Source organism: Bubalus bubalis, chromosome 3 (assembly GCF_019923935.1).
Source record: "Bubalus bubalis isolate 160015118507 breed Murrah chromosome 3, NDDB_SH_1, whole genome shotgun sequence".
Taxonomy (NCBI): domain Eukaryota; kingdom Metazoa; phylum Chordata; class Mammalia; order Artiodactyla; family Bovidae; genus Bubalus; species Bubalus bubalis.
In genome coordinates this window covers 7,660,388-7,682,608 of record NC_059159.1, presented here as the reverse complement: position 1 = coordinate 7,682,608, position 22,221 = coordinate 7,660,388, and the positions used below count along the sequence as shown (strand labels likewise).

At 60.3% G+C, this 22,221-nt stretch overlaps 1 protein-coding gene across 1 annotated transcript; it reads left to right on the top strand.

Moving 5' to 3' along the window:
• The first annotated feature begins 3,429 nt into the window (after positions 1-3,429).
• EVPL (envoplakin) lies at positions 3,430-21,766 on the top strand. The gene is made up of 22 exons (XM_006045283.4): positions 3,430-3,798; positions 6,140-6,239; positions 6,824-6,978; positions 7,094-7,220; positions 8,215-8,340; positions 8,542-8,580; positions 8,682-8,843; positions 8,931-9,038; positions 9,215-9,310; positions 10,670-10,795; positions 11,679-11,825; positions 12,133-12,287; positions 12,453-12,550; positions 12,835-13,007; positions 14,265-14,443; positions 14,532-14,670; positions 14,798-14,991; positions 15,341-15,491; positions 16,658-16,741; positions 16,870-16,980; positions 17,079-17,171; positions 18,077-21,766. The coding sequence occupies exons 1-22, from the start codon at positions 3,701-3,703 to the stop codon at positions 21,512-21,514; spliced, it is 6,099 nt and encodes a 2,032-aa protein (XP_006045345.3). The 5' UTR covers positions 3,430-3,700; the 3' UTR covers positions 21,515-21,766.
• Positions 21,767-22,221: the final 455 nt, after the last annotated feature.

Here is a 22,221-nt window from a genome sequence, read left to right as displayed (position 1 = left end):
TAGATCCTACATGCTGCAACTAAAGATCCCCCATGCCCCAGTGGAGACCGAAGATCCCGCTTGCCTCAACTAAGACCCGGCGCAGCCAAATAAATAAACTTATGGGAAAAACAAAAGTCACAGTGCTGGAGGGAGGTTGAGGATCCATTGATCTCAAACATCTCAGTCCGCAGAGGGAGAAGCACATGCCAGGCGAGGGGAAGGCCTCAGGGGCGGGATGGGAAGCCAGGTCCTGGGCCTCCTGCCTGGTTCCAAAGAAGATGCTATAGAAGTGAGACCCAGGAAGGCTGAAACAGGGCACCCAGTCCGGCTTCTGGGTCAGAGCTGTCTGATAGAATTATAATGTCAGCCACAGATGCAAGTCTTATCTTTAATTTTACACTTTCTAGTAGCCACGTTAAATGAAAATAGTAACACCCCTTCCCCTATGTGAGGAAAACATGAGAATCCGTGACCCTGAAGAGTGCTCTCACTGACCACACTGGTGCTCAGACCTCAGATGTCCCACCTGCAGAGCTGGAAGCAATGAATTTCAGCTGTTTATAAACCAAAAAATAAAAAGCAATAGGCAAAATCAGTTTTTTTAAATAATGTTTCATTTAACACAATATATCCAAAAGATGACTTTGACATGTAATCAATATGAAACTCCGCTTCCCTGGTGTCTCAGACAGTAAAGAATCTGCCTGCAATGCAGGAGACACAGGTTTGATCCCTGGGTTGGGAAGATTCGCTGGAGGAGGGCATGGCAACCCACTCCAGTACTCTTGCCTGGAGAATTCCATGGACAGAGGAGCCTGGTGGGGTCCATGGGGTTGCAAAGAGTAGGACACTAACACTTTGACAATCTAAAACACTATTGAGATATTTCACATCCTCTTTTCATACTACGTCTTTGAAGTCTGGCATGAATTCTGTACTTACAGCATCTCTCAGTTCAGAGTGGGCTCATTTCAAGGGCTCAAGAGTGACAGGGGCTGGGACGGCACAGGTGGCCACCGAGGCTGTCGGTCCCCTCCCAGCCTTCTAAATTTTTTTCTCAGATGTTGAAGAACCTGCATCTTTCTTTGCCTCCATCCTTTCTCCGATGCCCTAGTCTTGGGGGCCAGGGCTCCTCTGAAGAGGACCATCCCGCAGTGACAACCACCTTGGAGACCTGGCTGCTCCTGCCTCCTGCATGCCAGCCCCATCTGGGAGCTGCGCTCTGATTTGACCTGATGTTAGACGGTCACGCCAGGGATTCAGCTCTTGCTTTTCTTGCAGTGAATCAGTTCATCTCAATCTCGGGCGTGTGAGGGCCCTCTGTGATACTCATTTATTTCCGGGGCTGGGGGTGGGGTGCTTCTGCAGAGAGGAGGCAAAGCTCTAACGTTCCAGAATTCAGCCTCCAGCGGGGCCTCCATGGGATGCCTCCGTTCCTGGCGCTGGAGTCTAGCCATTCTCCCCTGGGGAATCCAGTGACCACCCCCTCCCAAGAAAGGGCCTGGAGTTCTCAGGGAAACAGGAGTGGGCTGAGGGCTGCTGTCATCTGTCTTGGCTCTCCTGGGATACTGCTGTCACTTGCCCGACCTCAGAGATGAGGACGTGAGCCGACTCTCGGATCTGCTATAAGAAGCCAGTCATTGGACTGGGTCCTGAGCCCGAAAGTCATTTCAGCAAATGGGCCCCTTTCTGAAAACAGAAAATGACAGGTATGCAACGAATGGTTAGAAGACGATTGTCACCCGGGACTAACATGGAGAGAGGGGCTAGGGCAGAGGGTGAGTGGCCTCCGGGCCCAGCCTTCCTTCTCTGGCTCCATCTCACCATCACACTCAGCTGGGAGAAGAACCCTGGAAACCACTCTGCTTCCCTGTTGCTACGTCCCTGTTCTGTTCCATAAGATAGTATGGGAAAACCCGAACGAATGTTTTGGCCAGCCCAACAGTTCCCTGTTGGGTCAAGGCCTCCTGCTCCGCTCCCCACCCCCACCCCCACTGTCAGCCCCTCCTCCCCACCTCCAGGATGGGTGACTCCTGTCCCTTCTCCAGGGCCAAATTCAATTCAATTCAATTCTTCTCGAGATGCAGCCCAAAGAGACTCAGGCCTTTTCTGCTCCCAGGGGGCACGTGGCCTCTGTCCCTGGTCTCCCCAGTCTGCTGGGCCCCTTGTCTGTTCTCTAAATGTCTTCTGCCCTCAGCTGGGCCTGCCAGGATGCCCTAATGATCCTAACCCAGCCTGTCTGCCTCCCTCCCCTCACCTTGCTCCCCCTCAAACCCTTCTTCCACCGAAACTGCAATGATTCCAGGGAATGTCTCCAGATTTTTAGGAGTGACTTGAGCTGGGCCGGTGAAACGAACGCCTGGAGACAAGGAACCCATGCCTTTCTTGAAGACCCTGGAGGCCACTGTGGGAGAAGGCAGCTACCAAGATGACCTCCCTGGACCTCAGTGTGAAGAAAAGACCAGTAAATAGGCACTGCTGTTGGACACTCCATCCGACTCCAGAAAAACCACCAGGGGCCACTTTGGGGAAGGAGGAGAGGCAGGTAGGAAACCCAAGTAACAGTGGGTTCCCAGGGCTTCCCTGGTGGCCCAGTGGTGAAGAATCCGCCTGCCAACGCAGGAGACATAGACCCCATCCCTAGTCCGGGAAGATCCCACATGCCTCAGAGCAACTAGCCCACCACAACAGAATAGCCCCCGCTCGCCGCAACTAGAGAAAAGTCCGGTGGCAATGAAAACCAGCACAGCCAAAAATAAACAAAATTATTTTTTAAAAAGCAGTGGGTTCCTAGGAGGTTCAGCCAGACCCTGGACTCAGCAGCACCCAAAGGCTGGGTGCTGGGGCCCTTGGGGGAGTCCCGGCCCCTCTAGAGCTGGTCTGCAACTCTCTGAGGATCCCAGCAATGCACATCTGACTGCATCTGGCCCGGGAGCCACAGACAGATGGGAGAGCCAGACGGCCAGGAAAAGCGTTCTGCGGCACGGTGGGGTGGGGCTCCAGGGAGCCGGCTGGGTGGTGTCCACGTTTAAAAGGTACTTGTGCCGTTGTCCAGGGAGAATGCCCCCTGGCTGCCCCACCCTGTCAGTGGAGGACACAGAGCAGAGACCCGGACGCCCTGGGGGTGAGCAGAGAGCCCGGGGTCCCTCCGCCCACCCTGAGCTGGCAGGGAGCAGCCCCCCGGTGGAGAGTCCTGGGTGAAGAGGTGTGCCTGATAGCAGGGTGTGGGCTGGAGGTGTTCATTAACCCCGAGCTCTAAAGCCCGGCCTCGATCTCTGAGCCTGCGTGTGCAACGCGCGTCCGTCTGTCTGGAGCCCTGTCTCCCCTGGGCCCGGCTATTTCCCCGTCTGGGCGTGATCATGGCTGGCTCCCTCTGGCTCTGGGCATTGGGTGTAACAAGTCTGAACCTTCTCTGAGACTCAGGCAGGCCCGGGCGCCCCGCCCTCTGGGCTGTACCCTTTCCTCCCAAACTGGTTGTGCAGGAGCAGAGGAGAGTGTGGTGTGGGGAGTGGGGGTGCATGCACGCAGCCCTGGCCCCCTCACCGCCTCACCTGCAGGGAGGACCCGCCCAGAAACTGCCCGCCTGGTGCCCAGCCGCCCCACCTCACCAGAGCCCAGCTGAGCAGCCAGCGAGGACGCACGCCTGCTGCCCGCTGCCCGCCGCCCACCCGCTCTCGCCGGCCGAGCCCAGCCCAAGCCTGCGCCTGCCTTCAGGACCATGTTCAAGGGGCTGAGCAAAAGCTCTCAGGGGAAGGGGTCCCCCAAGGGCTCCCCGGCCAAAGGCTCCCCCAAGGGGTCCCCCAACAAGCACAGCAGGTGAGCGCGGCCGGGGGTGGGGGCCGGAGCCAGGATGGCTCCAGACCCAGGGGCTCCAGCCACCTGGAGGCAGCCGGCCAGAGCCGGGGACCAGCCCAGCGCTGGCATTTGGTGTCCTGAGGCTAAAGAGCCTGGGGGTGGACTCTCTTCCCAGCCCAGGCCCAGCTCCAGCCCTGGCAGGGGCCCAGGCATGGCCTAGAGCTCCCCACGTGCTGGGGGGTGCAGCCTGAGGGCTCTACAGACATGCTAGACAGGGGCCTGAGCTTTCCTCCTCTGCTGGGAGGTGAGGAGGCTGGAGGGCACGGCTCTCCATCCACGGCTCTGCCCTCTAGGCTCCACTTACCCTGAGATGACCCATGGGACCTGGGCACAGGGTGGGCAGAAGGACTGAGGCCAGAGAAGCCAAGAGGTGGGCTGCGGACTGCCCAGAGGCAGGGAGGCGGGGCTGTGCTGCTCCAGGTCCAGGCTGCTGCTTTCCCCACCGGCTGGCACCTTGGGCCTCGAGGGCTTTGTTATGGAGTTGAGATGATTGCTTCACCGGGTGTGTGTGTGGAGGGGTGCTATGGGGAAGCAGGAGGGGGCCCACAGATGTCTCAGAGCCTTTCTCAGTTCACCCAGCTCTCAGCAGGGGCCCCAGCCCGCCGCCCCCACCCAGAGCCCCATGCTCTGCAGACAGGCTCGGGCAGCCTTCTTCCGCTCACTGGCCGTCAGCCCCCTCTGCTAGGTGGAGGCGGCAGTTCGCCCGGGGTCCCGGGTGCGGAGGTGGGGGCTGAGATGAAAGGCCCAGCACCCGATAGGGATCAGGGCAAGGACACAGAGGCTGGGCTTCTGGGCGGACAGGAAAGATGGTGGTTAAGACTCTCACTGGAGTGACCTGTCCCCCCTGGGGCTCTGGGCCCTGCCCAGGACGGAGTGGGCTCCTCCCAGCGGGAGCAGCCCTCCCAGGATTCCGGACCTGTAGCTCCCGGCCCCAGGGCGGCTCCCGGTCATCTCCTTCCCCTCAGCCCTGTCCTCGGGCGGCGGCCCCAGGAGGGCACATCAGTCCCCTCCCGTGCAATCCATTTGTTTAGCACATATTTATGGAGCACCTACTGTGTGCCTATTTATGGAGCACCTACTGTGTGCTGGGACTGCTCTAGGCCCTGGGGATGCCATCGTAAACAGAATGGACAGGTCCCAGCCTTCAGATCCCTTTAGAGGAGTAAAAACAAGCACTTACCGGGCGCTGACAGGATGCTAGTTTTCTTCACACAGTAAGACGGTGAGGAGGTCGATATACTAGAGCGTTGGCCTCTAGGTGAGGAGCCTTAGGCCCAGAGAGGTTAAGTAACTTGCCCAAGACCACACAGCTGCAGGGATAGAGGAAGATAAAAGCCAGGCTGCGGGTCAGAGTTCTTTCAGACTGTCTCTTTGTGGCACGGCCCTTCTGCTTGGAGGGGGCTTCTCCTTGGACCCCTGGTTCAAGGCCCAGCCCGTGTTGCCACCCCTCTGCAGGGACGGTGACCTCACAGGGTGCTGTGCTCCTGAGACTTAGACCACGTTCTTATTAGGTCTGCTCGCCCCTCTAGGTCCCAGAGAGTGAGCTGGAGCCCACAGCTGGCACCCTGTAGAGGCTGGGAGACGGCCCTGGGAAAGGACCCTGGTTCAGGCTCATCCTCTGCTCCTCCTGGCTGTGCCACCTGGAGCGAGTCAGGTCCAAGCTTGGGCTCTGAACCCCCGAATCTGGAAAGTGTTGGGGTTCCCTGGCAATCTCATGGCCCACCTCCCCCACCGGGTGCTGTGTGTCTCCTCTGCAAGCTTGCTAATCCCAGGCAGGCCCTGCAAAGCCTGGTGCGGTGGAGGGAGACAGGGCTGGCATGGGAGGAAGCTGAGCTGGGGGACTTAGTGCTGTTCCCCTGCCCCCAGCCAGCTCACCCACCCCTCTCAGGATCCAGCTGTCAGCCTCAGGTATTAGGGGCCGAGCCAGTGAATCATGTGCTCCCCTGCGGGCTGCCTCCTCTCCAGCCTGAAGCAGCAGCAGGGAGCAGGGTGGGGTCGGGAGGCACTTCCTTGATGGGGAGATGGCAGCTCCACGGTGCCACCCACACCCAGGACCCTCATTTTCTGAACCCTCAATGAAGGCAGAGCTCCCCTGCCCAGGACTGCGTAGCTCACAGAGATTTCTACTGAGAGGCCAGGGCTCCCCAGGTCTTGACTCCACCCTCCTAGGCCACTGAGCTCGGCTGTAGGGCAGGACAGGGCGGGTGCAGGCAGGGGATCCCACCTAGGTGGGCAGACCTCTGCCCAAGGGAAACAGGGAACTTTGCCAACCAGGCTGCCCTCTGTCTCCACCCCTCATCAGAGCTGCCACTCAGGAGCTGGCCCTGCTGATCTCCCGCATGCAGGCCAATGCCGACCAGGTGGAGAGGGACATTCTGGAGACCCAGAAGAAGCTGCAGCAGGTGAAGCTGGGGAAGATGGCAGGGCGCGGGGGCGTGAGAGACTTGTTGCCATGCCTGGTGGTCCCAGAGGTGCCCACTCACCTTGGTAAAGATATACAGACGGTCCTGTCCTTCCCTGGTCACTCCCCAAACACAGTGGAAGTGAGGGCTTGGCACACCTTCTCTGGTGGGTTCCCACCGCCATGCCCTCCCCTGTCCCTTCATCGTCATGGCACCCCTTCTATAGTGACGTCAAAGCAGAGCTCTTCACCTGATGTTCAGGGGGCCCTTGACCTGGTTCTGCCTACCTGCTTAGAAAACCCCATTTTCCATTTCTTCCCAGGCTTTCTCTAGGCAGGAACGTCTGTTCCTTTTTTCTGAAATGTGCTGTCCTCACCACTTCACCCCATCCCCCAAAGCCCTCCCACCTGCAGGAAGGCCTCCCTGATTGGTTCCTGCAGGGGGGTCAGAGGACCTCCCCTGTGTCCCTGAGTCCGCCTCACTGGTGCTCACACTTCGCCCTCTCCCGGTGTGGGCACCAAGGTTGGCCAGGGTCCCTGGGATGGCAGGGGGCTCGAGCAGCAAGGATGCCTTCCCTGCCTCAGGACCGGCAGCACAGCGAGCAGCGCCAGGCCCTGCAGCACCGGCAGGAGGTGGGCCGCAGCCTGAAGGAGGCCGAGGTGCTGCTGAAAGACCTCTTCCTGGATGTGGACAAGGCCCAGCGGCTCAAGCACCCACAGGCCGAGGAGATCGAGAAGGAGTGAGTGTGGGGCAGGGGGTGGCAGCGGCAGGAGCTGGGGGTCCAGGATGGAGGCGCTGGGGGTCCCAGGGGAGCCCCAGACCCGGCTCTGACCTGCTGGCCACTTCCTTGGCAGCATCAAGCAGCTGCACGAGCGGGTGACCCAGGAGTGCGCCGAGTACCGCGCCCTGTACGAGAAGATGGTGCTGCCGCCCGACATGGGGCCCAGGGTCGACTGGGCAAGGGTGCTGGAGCAGAAGCAGGTCAGGGGTCACCCAGCAGCCGTCAGAGGGCGACACAGGGCTGCGTTTCGGCAGGGGCTGATGCATCCTTGGACCTGGGTGGGGGCTGGGTCTCTGAAAAGGGAGGGGGTAGAAGAGACCGTGCAATCATGGAGGGCTTCCTGCAGGTGGGAGAGCTCGGTTGGGATGAGGTGAAGTGGTGAGGAAAGGATATTTCAGAAAAAAAGAACAGAGGCTCCTGCCTGGAGGAAGCCTGCCGTGTGATGGAAAAAGGTCTTTTCTGGGCAGGGAGGGAGAACCAGGTCAAGGGCCCCCGGAACATCGGGTGAGGAATTGTGCTTTGCTGTCACGACAGAAGGGGTGCCGTGATGCCAATGAAGGGACAGATCAGTTCAGTCGCTCAGTCGTGTCCAACTCTTAAGGGACAGGGGAGGGCATGGACAGGGCAGGGTGTGTGCAGATTCAGGAGCCAGGCTGGAGGTGTCCAGGCAGGAGGCAGGGCAGAGCGGGGAGATTTTCAGAGCTGAGCCTTGAGACTGGGGACCAGTGGGATTCAGGATCCACAGTCACGTGACCCTGAGGCCTCAGCCAGGGCCACTGGAGACTAGCATGTTCCCCAGGGTGTCCCATGTGATGCTAGAGGTAAAGAACCCGCCTGCCAATGCAGGAGACATAAGAGATGCAGGTTCAATCCCTGGGTCGGGAAGATCCCCTGGAGAAGGACATGGCAACCCACTCCAGTATTCTTGCCTGGAGAATTCCATGGACAGAGGAGCCTGGCGGGCTATAGTCCCTGGGGTTGCACAGAGTCCGACACGACTGAAGCAACTTAGCACGTGCACCAGGGTGAGCTGCAGCCATTCACCCAGGCAGCGCCTGGCCTGTCCACCCTCTGCCCAAATGACCAGCTCCATCCCCTGCTGATGGGGATGCTGGGTGGAGGGGGATGCTGGGTGGGTGTGGGGCTCCCCACCCCAGGCCCTGTGGCAGAGCTGAGCGGCCAGCTCTTCTGCAGAAGCAGGTCTGCGAGGGCCAGTACGGGCCAGGTATGGCGGAGCTGGAGCAGCAGGTCGCCGAACACAATATCCTGCAGAAGGAGATCGAGGCCTACGGGCAACAGCTGCGGACCCTCGTAGGGCCGGTGGGTGAGCCGTTGGACACACGCCCCTGTTTGGCCCAAGCCCTGGTTCCATTTCTCCCATCAGAGCCTGAGCGAGGTCTGGCTGGTCCTCGGGGACTGGGGATGGAGGAGGGGCAGGGGAGGCCCAGGGATGTGGGGTGCATTTTCCCCTGTACCTCATCTCTCACTGGGCCTGCGTTTTCTCCCCCTTGGTTGAGACAGGACGCAGCCACCATCCGGAGCCAATACCGGGACCTCCTGGTGAGCCCCAGGGTGGGCTGGGTGGGCTGCCTGCGCCCTTGACGAGGCCAGCCTTCCTGGGCGCAGCCTGATGGTGCCTCTCTCCCCGCATCCGAGCGCAGAAGGCGGCCTCGTGGCGAGGGCAGAGCCTGGGCAGCCTGTACACGCACCTGCAGGGCTGCACGCGCCAGCTGAACGCCCTGGCCCAGCAGCAGCAGCGCATCCTGCAGCAAGACTGGAGCGACCACCTGGCCGACCCCGCAGGCCTGCGGAGGGAGTATGAGGTCAGCGGGGGCGGGTGGGGGCGGGGTGGGGGGGACAAGGCCGGCCTGGTCCTCACCGCCAGCGCCTCGGCCTCGATCCTCTCCCAGCACTTCAAGCAGCACGAGCTGCTGAGCCAGGAGCAGTGCGTGAACCAGCTGGAGGACGACGGGGAGCGCATGGTGGAGCTCGGGCATCCGGCCGTGGGGCCCATCCAGGTGCGAGGGCCGGACACTCCCCGCTGCCTCGGGAGCTCTCGGTCAGGGAGCTCTCCGGGGAGGCTGGGGAGACCGGGCCGGGCCAGCGGGGGCAGTGGGCAGGGCCAGCCGAGCGGGTGGGCGGGTGGACGGACCAGGTCGGGCGCGGCCTGAGGGCTCCACACTGCTGCCCCCAGGCCCACCAGGAGGCCCTGAAGGTGGAGTGGCAGAACTTCCTGAACCTTTGCATCTGCCAGGAGAGCCAGCTGCAGCACGTGGAGGACTACCGCAGGGTGAGCCGGGCGGGGCGGGGCCGAGCGGGCCGAGCGGGGCCGGGCGGGGGCACTATGCGCATCTCGGGGGCCAAGGCACCTCATGAAAACGACAGAGCTGCATCGTTGTGACTGGGTCCCAGAGGAAAATAATGTCACTCACGAATTCTCAACAGGGTGACGTCACTCCTGGGGGTGTGAATGTTTGTTCTTGAAAGTGAAAAAAAAAGAACTTTTTTTTCATAAAAAATAAATCACGATATGCATATGTAAATGATATACAGAATATCTGTGATGTTAAAATTTCATGTCAATGATGGGGAAAGTAAGGACAAAAAAAGGGAAAAGTTACTCAGAGGTACGTCTCTGGTGCCCCAGCAGTTAAGACTCTGCACTCCCAATGCAGGGGGCCCGGGGTTCACTTCCTGATCAGAGAACTAGGTCTCATGCAAGTAAGAGTTCTAACGCTGCAACTAAAGATCCCACATGCACAACTAAGACCCAGCACAGCGAGATAAGTAAATTAATTAAAAAAAAAAATTTATCATGTATGAAACAAAAAAAAAAAATTTTTTTTTAAAAAGCTCCTTAGAAGGTTCAATAATGAAACAAGGGTTGAGAAACATTGATATAACAGACTATAATAGACAACAGTCCTGTCTATAAAAATAACAGAGAATTTTTGTTTTTTTGAAAACAAAAAAAAATTAAAAATATATATCCACAATGGGGACTTTTTTTTTGGCTGTACCACACAGCTTGTGAGATCATAGTTCCCCCAAGAGGGATTGAACCCAGGTCCATGGCGAAAGTGCTGAGACCTAAGCACTGGACCACCAGGGAATGCCCAATAGGGACTTTTTTTGGGGGTTTTTTGGTAGTTTCCAACTAAAATGGTTTATAGACTTTGAGGAAAAAAGAAGCCAAAAGTTTTCCCTTTTTTCTGTTTTATTAAGGACATTTTCCTATATATCCACTATACGTTAGCACATCCACTGACGAGAATCCCGTGGTGTCACCCAACTGTGGGCTGTCTCTTTAAAGCACACTCGTAGCTTCTGCTCAGAGACGCCCTGGGCACCCACCCCTGGATCCCAGCCAGGACTCCCTGTGCTGGAGTGAGTCCTCCAGGAGGGGCACCGCCCTTCATCTGTGCAGGAAGGACGAAAAACAACGTGTTTTACGACACTAAAAGAAATTAAGTTCAGTGACCCCAAAACGCCTGATTTGCCGAGCACTTCAGTTGGAAGGTCCCACTGCCTGGGTAGAAAGGCCGACGGCGAGTGGCACTTTGGGTTCAGCCAGTTTGGGTTTAGCTGGTTTGCAGGGTGGTGGGCAGTAAGTGCCCCAGCTCCGCCCCTGACCACCCACCGACTTCAGTTCCAGGAAGAGGCAGATTCTGTCAGCCAGACCCTGGCAAAGCTCAACTCCAGCCTGGACAGCCAGTACAGCCCTGCCCTGGAGGGCCCGCCTGGTGCCCTAACGGAGATGCTGCGGCAGCTGGAGGTGAGATGGCCCCCTGGCCCCTCCCCGTAGCCGCTCCTGGACACCGGGCCTGCCTGGGTGTCTGGGCCTCACGCCTCCAGGGTGCTTAGTCCTGCCTGGATCCCCTGCCCTGAGGGCGGGAGGAGGGGCTTCACTGCAGCCGGAGGAGCCTGGTCTGTCAGCTGCAAGCCCTTCCCACCTCTGGATCTGTTTCCTCGCCTGTAACGTGACAGGCCTTCCCAGGTGGTGCTAGTGGTAAAGAAAGTGAAAGTCACTCAGTCGTGTCTGACTCTTCGTGACCCCAAGGACTATACAGTCCATGGGATTCTCCAGGCCAGAACAGTGGAGTGGGTAGCCTTTCCCTTCTCCAGGGGATCTTCCCAACCCAGGGATGCAACCCAGGTCTCCCGTATTGCAGGCAGATTCTTTACCAGCTGAGCCACCAGGGAAGCCCTCCTGCTTGCCAATGCAGGAGACATAAGAGATGTGGGTTCGACCCCTGGGTGGGGATGATCCCTTGGAGGAGGGCATGGCAACCTACTCCAGTATTCTTGCCTGGAGAATCCCATGGACAGAGGAGCATGGCAGGCTACAGTCCATGGGGTCACACAGAGTCAGACATGATGAAGTGACTTCGCACGCACGCACACACAATGCGGCAGGGACTGCCCAGAAGAGCTCTGACACCCCTCCAGCTCCCACTCTGCAGGCCTGGGGTTGGTTGCTGGGCAGCCACCTGCCCCACCCCAACCAGCAGACTCTAGGATCCTGGGTGCCCGGGGAGGGGCTCGCTTTACGTTGCTGACTAAGAGACCCTGTCTTCATGACAGCCAGGACCCCTTCCTGGCCCTCCTGGGGGGCACAGGTGGGTTGGCCTGAGCCTCCATTGCCTGGGTCACTGCAGGCAGAGGAGAAGCAGCTGACCATGGCCGAAAAGACTGTCAAGGACCTGCAGCTGCGGAGCCAGGGGGTGGCCCCTCTGCCCCAGAGAAGGAACCTGCCCCCGCAGCCCCTGCGTGTGGACAGCATCTGTGACTGGGACTCAGGAGAAGTACAGTCTCCACTCGAGTCCTCCGGGCCCACCCGCCCTTCCCCTGCCACCCCCAGTCCCTCCCCTGCCCCCTCCTACCCACTCCGGCCAATGCCCCGCCCCACCCCTGCTCCAGCACCACCCGCTCCAAGCCCTGTCCAGCCCCTGGCCCGTCCCTGTCCTGACCCCGGCACTTCCTGTCCCTCCCTGGCCCCGTCCCTAGCCCCTACCCTACTGGCCTCTGCTGGGCCTCGATCCCTTCTCCAGCCTGGCCCCTAGGCCTGCACGGCCCCTCCCCCACCTCCCCGCCCCCTCCGTGCCCCAACAGGTGCAGCTGCTGCGGGGTGAGCAGTATACACTGGTGGACAACACTGACCCGCACACCTGGGTGGTCCAGGGCCAGGCAGGCGAGCCCAAGCGGGCCCCAGCTGCCTGCTTCTGCATCCCAGCTCCGGACCCTGAAGCCGTGGCCAGGGCCTCCGGGTGGGTCCTCCTGGGGACCCAGAGGGGCAGGAGGCAGGCTGTGGACCCACCCAGACCAGGCCCTGCGGTTTGAGGCCGTCGCCTGCCCTTTGCCTAAATGTGTGACTGCAGGAGCTGGGGGACAGCATGGAGGACTGTCCTTCTCTGACTGCCCCCTTGTTCCAGGCTTGCCTTGGAGCTGCAGGCACTGAAGCAGAAACTGACCACAGTCCAGAGCCGCCTGAAGGCCAATGCCAAGGAGCCCTTACGACCCAGCCAGCAGGGTACTGAGGGCTGGCCAGGGAAAGAGGGAGGCGTTGTTGAAATAGGAGTAGATGCCTACTCTGGTCACCCAGGGGCTGCCATGGGCAGGGGGTGACCCTGAATTAAAGGCTCTGATCTGGGGGTTCCATTCCCTGGGTTGGCAAGCCTGATGTCCCTCCCTCAGTGAGGCCCTGCCCACCACCCTCCCCCACACGGGACCCTCTGCGGGGGCTCACGGAGGGGCCCAGCAGGCAGGCAGACACGAGGCAGGCCCTGGACCCTCAGAGGCACTCTCTTCCCCCAGCTCCAAGCAGCTCGGGCCCACCCGACCCACAGGCCCAGAAGCTCCTGACACAGATGACCCGGCTGGAGGAGGACCTGGGGCAGATAGAGAAGCAGCTGCTGGCCTGGGCACGGGCCCCGCTGAGCCGCACCGCACCACTCGAGGACCTCGAGGGCCGCATCCAGAACCACCAGGTGGGTGAGCCAGGGCAGCTGGGATAAAAAACGGTTCAGCCCTGGGGAGGCAGCTGTGGGGGCAGCCGCAGGCCCCCGAGGTGGAAGAAGTGAGCAGACAGTCCAGGGCTCCCTCAGGCTCCTTCCCATCCTGGCTCTTCGCCTGACCTGCTCTGTGACTCTGGGCAATTCGCTTAACCTCTCTGGGCCTTGGTTTCCTCATCCCTGAAAATGGGCTTGCAGCATCTTAGGGGTGGTTTCTCTGGGGTGGCTGACGGGGAGCCTCCCTGGAGAGAGTGCAGGGGTGTAAACGTGGTCACAGAAGGACTCAGAAGCGCTAACGGTGAAAGCCACCCCTTCCCCACACCCGGGGGTGGGGGGTCAGGGGGAGAAGTTCGGGTTGTATCCTTCCAAACCGATTTCTACTCAGATATATTGTTTGGATTTGGCTTTTAAAATGTGAAGCATGTTGTTCATGATTGTGCACCTCGGTCTTCTTCACTCCGCCACGTTCTGGGGCGTTTCAGCTCGGTCAGGGGCCCGACCAGGGGAGGCAGGGCTCCAGAGGTGGGAGAGGTGTTTCAGCTGGGGTCCTGGGGGGCCAGGCAAGGAAGGAGGAGTGGCAGAAGGAGGCACTGTGGGGTGACAGCCTGGACAATACCTCTGCCCATGCTGGGCCCAGGTTACCACTAACCTGGGCAGGATCTTAGTTCCCCGACCAGGGAGCGAACCCATGCCTTCTGCAGTGGAAGCACAGTGTCTTAACCACTGGACTGCCAGGGAAGTCCCCGGTCCTTGGGTTTTGAAGGTCCTCTTCCACATCAGAGGTGTTGGGGGCCCAGTTAGCCTGGAAGGTGGGCAATATGTGGTGTGGAGCCAGCTCTAATGGATCATGGAATCAGCGAGTGAATAACTGATAAAATAATTGACAAAATCATAATCCCAAGTGGGTGGAGCTAGGGCTTTGCTGCTTGACTGGGGGGAAGGGGCAGGGAACTGAAGGTTTTGAGAACAGGACAGTGATGTGAAGACCAAGGTGGGCGGCAGCTCCTGACTCACAGGGTCTCATTTCATCCTCCCATTAAGCATTTGTAGATGAGGAGACTGAGGGTCAGAGAGGTTGACCTGCCTACGGTCATCTACCTAGAAACTGAGCCCGAGCATGTCCACGCCACATTCTGGAGGCCTCGCAAGCAGAGTTAGGTTGACATAGCGGGAGGGCTGGGTGGAAGCCACCTGCCCAGAACCAGAGATCCTGAGACCCCCGACGCACCCCAGGGCACGGCCCAGCGGCTGCAGAGCCTGGGAGCAGAGAAGGAGGCGGCCCAGCAGAAGTGTGAGGCGTTTCTGTCGGGGCAGCCCTCGGGGCCCGCTGCCTTGCATCTGCCCGTGGTCCTCAACAGCGTCAAGAACAAGTACAGGGACGTGCAGGTTCTCTGCGGCCTCTACGGGGAGAAGTGAGTGCCCTGGAGGCGGGGGCTGCTGGGCAAGGCCTCGGGGGTGCGGCCAAGGAGGTGTCCGACCCTGGGCCTCCCCTTGCGACAGGGCCAAGGCCGCCCTGGGTCTGGAGCGGCAGATCCAGGATGCAGACAAGGTCATCCGAGGCTTCGAGTCTGCCCTGGCACAGGAGGCCCCCATCCCCGCGGGCCCGGGCGCACTGCAGGAGAGGGTCAGCGAGCTGAAGGTGAGGGGCCGGGCGGCCTCCTGGCAGGAGTGGGGGTGCAGGCTGACCCAGGAGCTGGGGTCAAGTGGAGGGTGGTCCTGGCATCCGACCAAACCACAAGGGTACGTTGTGTCCCCTCCTGCCCCAGCGCCGGCGGAGGGAGCTGCTGGAGCAGCAGGCCTGTGTGCTCGGGCTACACCGCCAGCTGAAGGCTGTGGAGCACATGTGCAGCGCATTGCAGAACAATTTCCGCGAGTTCTGCAAAGACCTGCCTCACCAGCAGCGCCAGGTGCGGGCCCTCACCGACCGCTACCATGCCGTGGGGGACCAGTTGGACCTGCGGTGAGTGGCCGGGCCGCTGGGGCTCACAGCACAGGCCCACAGTGCGTGGTGGCCGTGGCTGATGAGCTGTGGGGCCTTGGATGGGTGAGCGCACCTCTCTGAGGCTCAGCTTCTCTCCTCTAAAATGGTACGATAATAGCATCAGCCTCCCAGGTGGTGCCTCGTAGAAAGTGTCGGTCCATCTCTGAATGCCCAGCTCCAGCCACCCAGCCAGAGTTGAGAGGATCAGCATGGCGAGTCAGTCAGGCCTCCTGACCTGTCCCAGGGACGGAGGAACTCACCAGCCTCCTCCGCACACCCCTCGCCTGACCCCCGAGGGCCACTCTCACCTCTGCTCCTCCTCCTGCAGGGAGAAGATGATGCAGGATGCCGGCCTCACCTACCAGCAGTTCAAGAACTGCACGGACAACCTGAACGCCTGGCTGGAGCGTCTGCCCCACAACAAGGTGCGGCCCAGCGATGGGCCCAGCCAGATCGCCTACAAGCTGCAGGCGCAGAAGGTGAGGAGCTGGGGCTGCAGGGAGTGTGGGCCGGCCTCTCTCCCTGCCTCTTACCCAGAGCTGAGCCCTCAAGCCAGGCCCAGTTCCCTGGCCGCCTTCCTAACAGGGAGAGCAGCCTGTGCGTGTGTGGCCCGCCCTCTAGTGGCCAGTGTTTTAATGACCTCAAAGCTCAGACCCCAGAGGCTTTGCTTCGCTCACCACCACCCCCGCCACCCAAAATGCTACACTTTGTCCACGGTGGCTCAGACAGTAACGGGTCTGCCTACAATGCGGGAGACCTGGGTTCAATCCCTGGGTCGGGAAGATCTCCTGGAGAAGGAAATGGCAACCCACTCCAGTATTCTTGCCTGGAAAATTCCATGGATGGAGGAGCCTGGTGTGTGACAGTCCATGGGGTCGCAAAGAGTTGGGCACGACTGAGAGACTTGACTTTCACTTTCACTTTGTCTAGGAAAACAGCCAGCCCTTCTCTGTCTGGCCCAAGGTGGGCAGTGGGCTTTGTGTTCCTGGAGGTACCAACTCCTAAGCATCCTCTTCCTCATACCTCCTTACTATTGTTGCTGCTGCTGCTCAGTCACTAAGTCATGTCTGGCTCTTTGTGACCCCGTGGACTGCAGCACGCCGGGCTTCCCTGTCCTTCTCTATCTCCTGGGGTTTGTTCAGACTCATGTCCATTGAGTCAGTGATGCTGTCCAACCAAATCATCCTCTGTTGTCCCCCTTCTCCTCCTGCCTTCAGTCTTTCCCAGCATCATACATGCTTGTAATGAAAAGGGGCTGGGTACAGCCTGCCCTCAGGCAGCCTGCAGTTTTGGGGGGAGGCCAGTGCATCTCAGGCCGTGATGCTGATGAGTGCTTTGGTGGAGAAGCCAGTGCTCTGGGAGCCCTTTGTAAGGACACCCATGGGGTCAGAGCAAGTGGTCTGGAAGGAACTGACACTGAGCCTGAGGCCTAAGGCCTAAGTAGTGTGACCAGGATGTGTGTGTTGGGGGTGAGATGTTTCGAGCAGAGGCCGCGGTGGGTCACGGCCGGGGGTGGGGGTGGGGTGGTGGAAGGCAGCTTCCCACAGAGCGCTCGCTGCCCCTGGGTGCTGCTGGCTGCCCGTGGGCCTGGAGGCAAGCCTAGGTGAGCGGGGGGGTCCCCTGACCCTCCCTCCTGCCCCGGCAGAGACTGCTGCAGGAGATCCAGGGCCGCGAGCAGGACAGAGCCATGGCGTCCCGCCTCTCCCAGCACCTGCAGGCGGCCCTCCAGGTAAGCAGTCCCTTCAGCTCCTCCCTCTTTATCTCCCCCTCCCCCTCCCTCCTTCCGCCAGTCCCCTACTCCCCCTTCCCTAGCTCCCCCCACTGACAGCCAGTCTGTGTCCTTCCCCACCTGCTCAGGACTATGAGCTGCAGGCAGACACCTACCGCGGTTCCCTGGAGCCCACCCAGGGGGGATCGGCCCCCAAGAGACCCCGAGTTGCGCCCCTGCAGGACAGCATCCAAGCCCAGGTGAGCCGGGCTCTTTGTTCCTCATTCCCGGGCTGCCAGCTCTGCAGCTTCTGAGGGAGGAGCTGACGCTGGCCCACCCGCTCCCTTGGCCTCTCCAGGAGAAGAACCTGACAAAGGCCTACACTGAGGTGGCAGCTGCCCACCAGCAGCAACTGCACCAGCTGGAATTTGCCAGAAAGATTCTGGAGAAGGTATGGGGGTGATGCCCACCCTAGGCAGCCTGGGCGGGTGGTTGACTGGGCAGACTTCCCTACCTGCTCACACTCAGCCCCGGGACAGGCTCGGCGGCCTGAGGGAGGTGTGGCTCTCTGCCTCCCCCAGCAGCCCTTACAGGCTGGTTTCCATCTCAGAGTTAGTACCAGGAGATGTCACTCAGTGTAGTCACAGCTTAGCCCCTGGGCAGCACCCCGGTGGGGACAGGAGAAAATCCCGCAGTCTTCAGCCTCAGGACCCAGCCCTCATGGGCAAGAGGCCACCTAGGTCTCCATCCCTGGGAGACCAGGAGCTGGGATCTCTCCACGACTCTCAGTGAGTGGCCAAGGAACTGGCCAGCCTCCTCCCACCCAGAGGTGTATCCCAGGATGCCCCAGAGGAGCACAGGCCCATTTCTGGGAGCCTGGGTGGAAGGGGAGCAGGGAAAGGTTGGGAAGGGAGGACCTTCTTACTTTCACATTCTCATGCAAATGCAGCCTGAACACTGCCTTACATCCTAGCACACTGGGCATTGATGAAGCCTCTTAAAAATCCTACCTTCAAACACCTCAGATCTTCAGTTCCGCCTCCCAGGACCTACTGGGAAGTCTCAGAAAGCAGGGAAGGGTCCTGATCTCAGGAGAGTGGGGTGTTGTTGTTCAGTTGTTCAGTCGCTTAATATCGGACTCTTGGCAACTCTACGGACTGCAGCATGCCAGATTTCTCTGTCCTTCACCATCTCCTGGAGTTGGCTCAAATTCATGTCCATTGAATTGCTGATGCCATCTCATCTTCTATCGCCCCTTCTCCTCCTGCCCTCAATCTTTCCCAGCATCAGGGTCTTTGGGCAGGGGCTTATCCCTTTCCTCCCTTTACCCCAGGACTCTCCCCTCTTCCTCTGCAGAAAGAGCTCAGTGAGGACATCCAGGTGACACCTAACGCCCAGCAGGGGTCCGAGAGCCCAGCCCAGGTGGGCAGGAAGTCAGAGGCCCTGAGGTCCCAGCTAGAGGAGGAGAGGAAGCGGGTGGCCCAGGTACAACGCGAGCTGGAGGAGCAGAGGAGCCAGTTGCTGCAGCTGAAGACCCAGCGGCCCGTGGAGAAACTGGAGGAGAAGGAAGTGGTGGAGTTCTACCGGGATCCCCAGCTGGAGAGCAACCTGTCCAGGGTGAAGTCCCAGGTGGAGGACGAGGGCAAGAAGAGGGCCGGCCTGCAGGCAGACCTGGAGGCACTGGCCCAGAAGGTCATGCAGCTGGAGAGCCAGAGGAAGGCCACGGAACCTCACCTGCTGACCAAGGAGGTCACCCAGATCGAGAGGGACCCCGGCCTGGACAGCCAGGCAGCCCAGCTCAACATTGAGCTCCAGCTCCTGCAAGAGGAGAACACCGCCGTCTTGGCCCAGCTGGAGGCACTGAAGGCAGAGTTGCTGGCCCTTGAGCAGAAGGAGGTGAATGTGAAAGAGACAGTCGTGGTAAAAGAAGTGGTCAAGGTGGAGAAGGACCTGGAGATGCTCCAGGCAGCCCAGGCCCTGAGGCTGAAGATTCAGGAGGCTGTGGCCCAGCGGAAAGGGGCAGAGGATGCCGTGGCCAAGCTGCAGGCTCGAGTCGTGGAGCTGGAGGCAGCAATCCGCGCCGTGGAGCCCAAGGTGATCGTGAAGGAGGTGAAGAAGGTGGAACAGGACCCCAGGCTCCTCCAGGAGGCGTCCAGGCTGAGGAGCCTCCTGGAGGCGCAGAGGAGTGAGAACGAGGTGCTGGCCAGGGAGCTGAAGAAGCTGCAAAGCAAGCACAGCGCGGTGGAGAAGCAGAAGCCCCGGGTGGATCTGCAGGAGCGTGTGCAGGAGACCTTCCGGGTGGACCCGGAGACACAGCAGGAGATCGCACGGCTCCGGGCTGAGCTGCAGGAGACTGGCCGCAAGAGGAGCGGCGTGGAGCAGGAGGTGGAACGGCTGCTGTCTGAGCTGGTGGTGCTGCGGGCCCAGAAGCCCACCGTGGAGTACAAGGAGGTGACGCAGGAGCTGGTGCGGCACGAGAAGAACCCCGAGCTGCTGCGGGAGATCGACCGCCTGAAGGCCCAGCTCAATGAGCTGGTCAACGGCAGTGGACGGGCCCAGGAGCAGCTCATCCGGCTGCAGGGGGAGCGTGACGAGTGGCGGCGTGAACGCTCCAAGGTGGAGACCAAGACGGTGAACAAGGAGGTGGTGCGCCGTGAGAAGGACCCCGTCCTGGAGCAGGAAGCCCAGCGGCTGCGCCAGGAGGTGCGGGAGGCCACCCAGAAGCGGCGGGCAGCCGAGGACGCAGTCCACGAGCTGCAGAACAAGTACCTGCTGCTGGAGAGGCGGCAGCCCGAGGAGAGGGTGGTGGTGCAGGAGGTGGTGGTCACCCAGAAGGACCCGAAGCTCCATGAGGAGCACAGCCGGCTGAGCCAGAGCCTGGATGAGGAGGCCGGCAGGCGGCGGCAGCTGGAACGGGAGGTGCAGCAGCTGCGGGCCGCTGTGCAGGAGGACGAGGGCCGACTCAGCTTCCAGGAGGACCGTAGTAAGAAGCTGGCTGTGGAGAGGGAGCTGCGGCAGCTGACCCTGAAGCTCCAGGAGCTGGAGAAGCGGCCTCCAGCAGTGCAGGAGAAGATCATCATGGAGGAGGTAGTCCAGCTGGAGAAGGACCCGGACCTGGAGAAGTCCACGGTGGCCCTCCGGCAAGACCTGGCCCAGGAGAAGATCCAGGCGACCGAGGTGCATCGGGAGTGCAAGAACCTTCAGGTGCAGATCGACGTGCTCCAGAAGACCAAGCTGCAGGAGAAGACCATCTACAAGGAAGTGATCAGGGTGGAGAAGGACCCGGTGCTGGAGGGAGAGCGTGCCCGGGTGTGGGAGGCGCTCAACCGGGAGCGTGCAGCCCGGGAGAGCCGGGAGGAGGAGGTGAGGCGCCTACGGGAGCGGGTGGAGCGGGCCGAGGCGCTGGGGAGGACCTGGGCTCGGGAGGAGGCCGAGCTCCAGAAAACCCAGAACCGGGCGAGCCAGGAGTGCAGGCAGTTGCAGCAGGAGCTGCGGGAGCTGGAGAGGCAGAAGCAGCAGCGGGTGCTGCGCCTGCAGGAGTCCAAGCTGCTCAGCCAGAAGACGGAGAGCGAGCGGCAGAGGGCAGCCCAGCGGAGCCAGGAACTCTCGCAGCTCGAGTCAGCCATCCTCCGCGAGAAGGACCAGATCTACGAGAAGGAGCGGACCCTGCGGGACCTCCACACCCAGGTGAGCCGGGAGGAGCTCAACCAGGAGACCCAGACACGAGAGACCAACATCTCCACCAAGATCTCCATCCTGGAGCCCGAGACGGGGAAGGACATGTCCCCATACGAGGCCTACAAGAGGGGCGTCATCGACCGAAGCCAGTACCTCCAGCTGCAGGATCTCGAGTGTGACTGGGAGGAGGTCACCACCTCGGGCCCCCACGGGGAGGAGTCTGTGCTCCTGGACCGCAAGAGCGGGAAACAGTACTCCATCGAGGCCGCCCTGCGCAGCCGGCGCATCTCCAAAGAGGAGTACCATCTCTACAAGGATGGCCAGCTCCCCATCAGCGAATTTGCTCTGCTCGTGGCCGGGGAGACCAAGCCCTGCCCCTCCCTCTCCATCGGCGCCATCATCTCCAAGTCCCCGCTCGCCTCCCCGGCCTCCCAGAGCACCGGTCTCTTCTCCCCCAGCTTCTCTCTCGGGCTCAGCGAGGACAGCTTCCCCATCGCCGGCGTCTACGACACGACCACGGACAACAAGTGCACCATCAAGACGGCCGTGGCCAAGAACATGCTGGACCCCATCACCGGGCAGAAGCTGCTGGAGGCTCAGGCGGCCACGGGGGGCATCGTGGACCTCCTGAGCCGGGAGCGCTACTCCGTGCACAAGGCGGTGGAGCGGGGGCTGATCGAGAGCGGCTCAACCCAGAGGCTGCTCAACGCGCAGAAGGCCTTCACGGGCATTGAGGACCCCGTGACCAAGAAGAGGCTGTCGGTGGGCAAGGCTGTCCAGAAGGGCTGGATGCCCCAGGAAAGCGTGCTCCCACACCTGCGGGTGCAGCACCTGACCGGGGGGCTCATCGACCCCAAGAGGACCGGCCGTATCCCCGTGGCGCAGGCTGTGCTCTCCGGCATGATCAGTGAGGAGCTGGCCCAGCTCCTGCAAGATGAAGCCAGTTACGAGAAGGACTTGACAGATCCCATTTCCAAGGAGCGACTGAGCTACAAGGAGGCCATGGGGCGTTGCCGGAAGGACCCCCTGAGCGGCCTGCTGCTCCTCCCAGCCTCGCTAGAGGGGTACCGCTGCTACCGCTCGGCCTCTCCCACTGTCCCGCGCTCCCTGCGTTGATGGGGGCCGAGCAGTCACGGGGAGTGATTGGGGATGGGGAGGGGAGGATGCACGCACCCCTGGCCCCCAGAGCAGCTTAACCCAGGGGAGTGGGTCTTCCCTCTGTCTCGTTGATGTGCTGTTTCTCAAGCGTTCTTGGTGTTGGACTCCCTCCCGTAACTTAGGTATCCCCTGACCCATCCCCTGAGCCAGCAGCTCTGCTTTCCCGGCTCCTCCCTCACCCTGTGCTTCCAATAAACGAATTCTCCTGGTGTCTTTTTTTTATTCTCTTTTAGTAAATATGTAAAAGATAGTAAGATATGTTTATCAGTTATTACATATTTATAGTAAATATGTAAAAAATAGTAAAAGATGTTTATCAGTTTTCACAATCAATAGCCAGATCAAAAAAAAGATAATTCCAATTGCAAGCCATCATTGAAACATGATTAACCTAACGGTATAAAATAATTACATACAATTCGAGGGGGTTGAGTGAGGTGGTAAGAGGAAGTACACATTTTCATCTGCCCGGTCAGTCTACGTCTTTTGGCTGGTTTCTCCTGGTGTCTTGTTCTCGTTTGAGAACAGAGTCGATATCTCTGGGGCGTGAGCAGGAGGGATGGCACTCCTAGGTGGGGAGTGGACACACCCAGCTGGCCCTGCTGGGAACGGGGACTTTCAGAGGACAGTGGCTCATTTCACTCCGGGAAGGACCTGACAGGGAC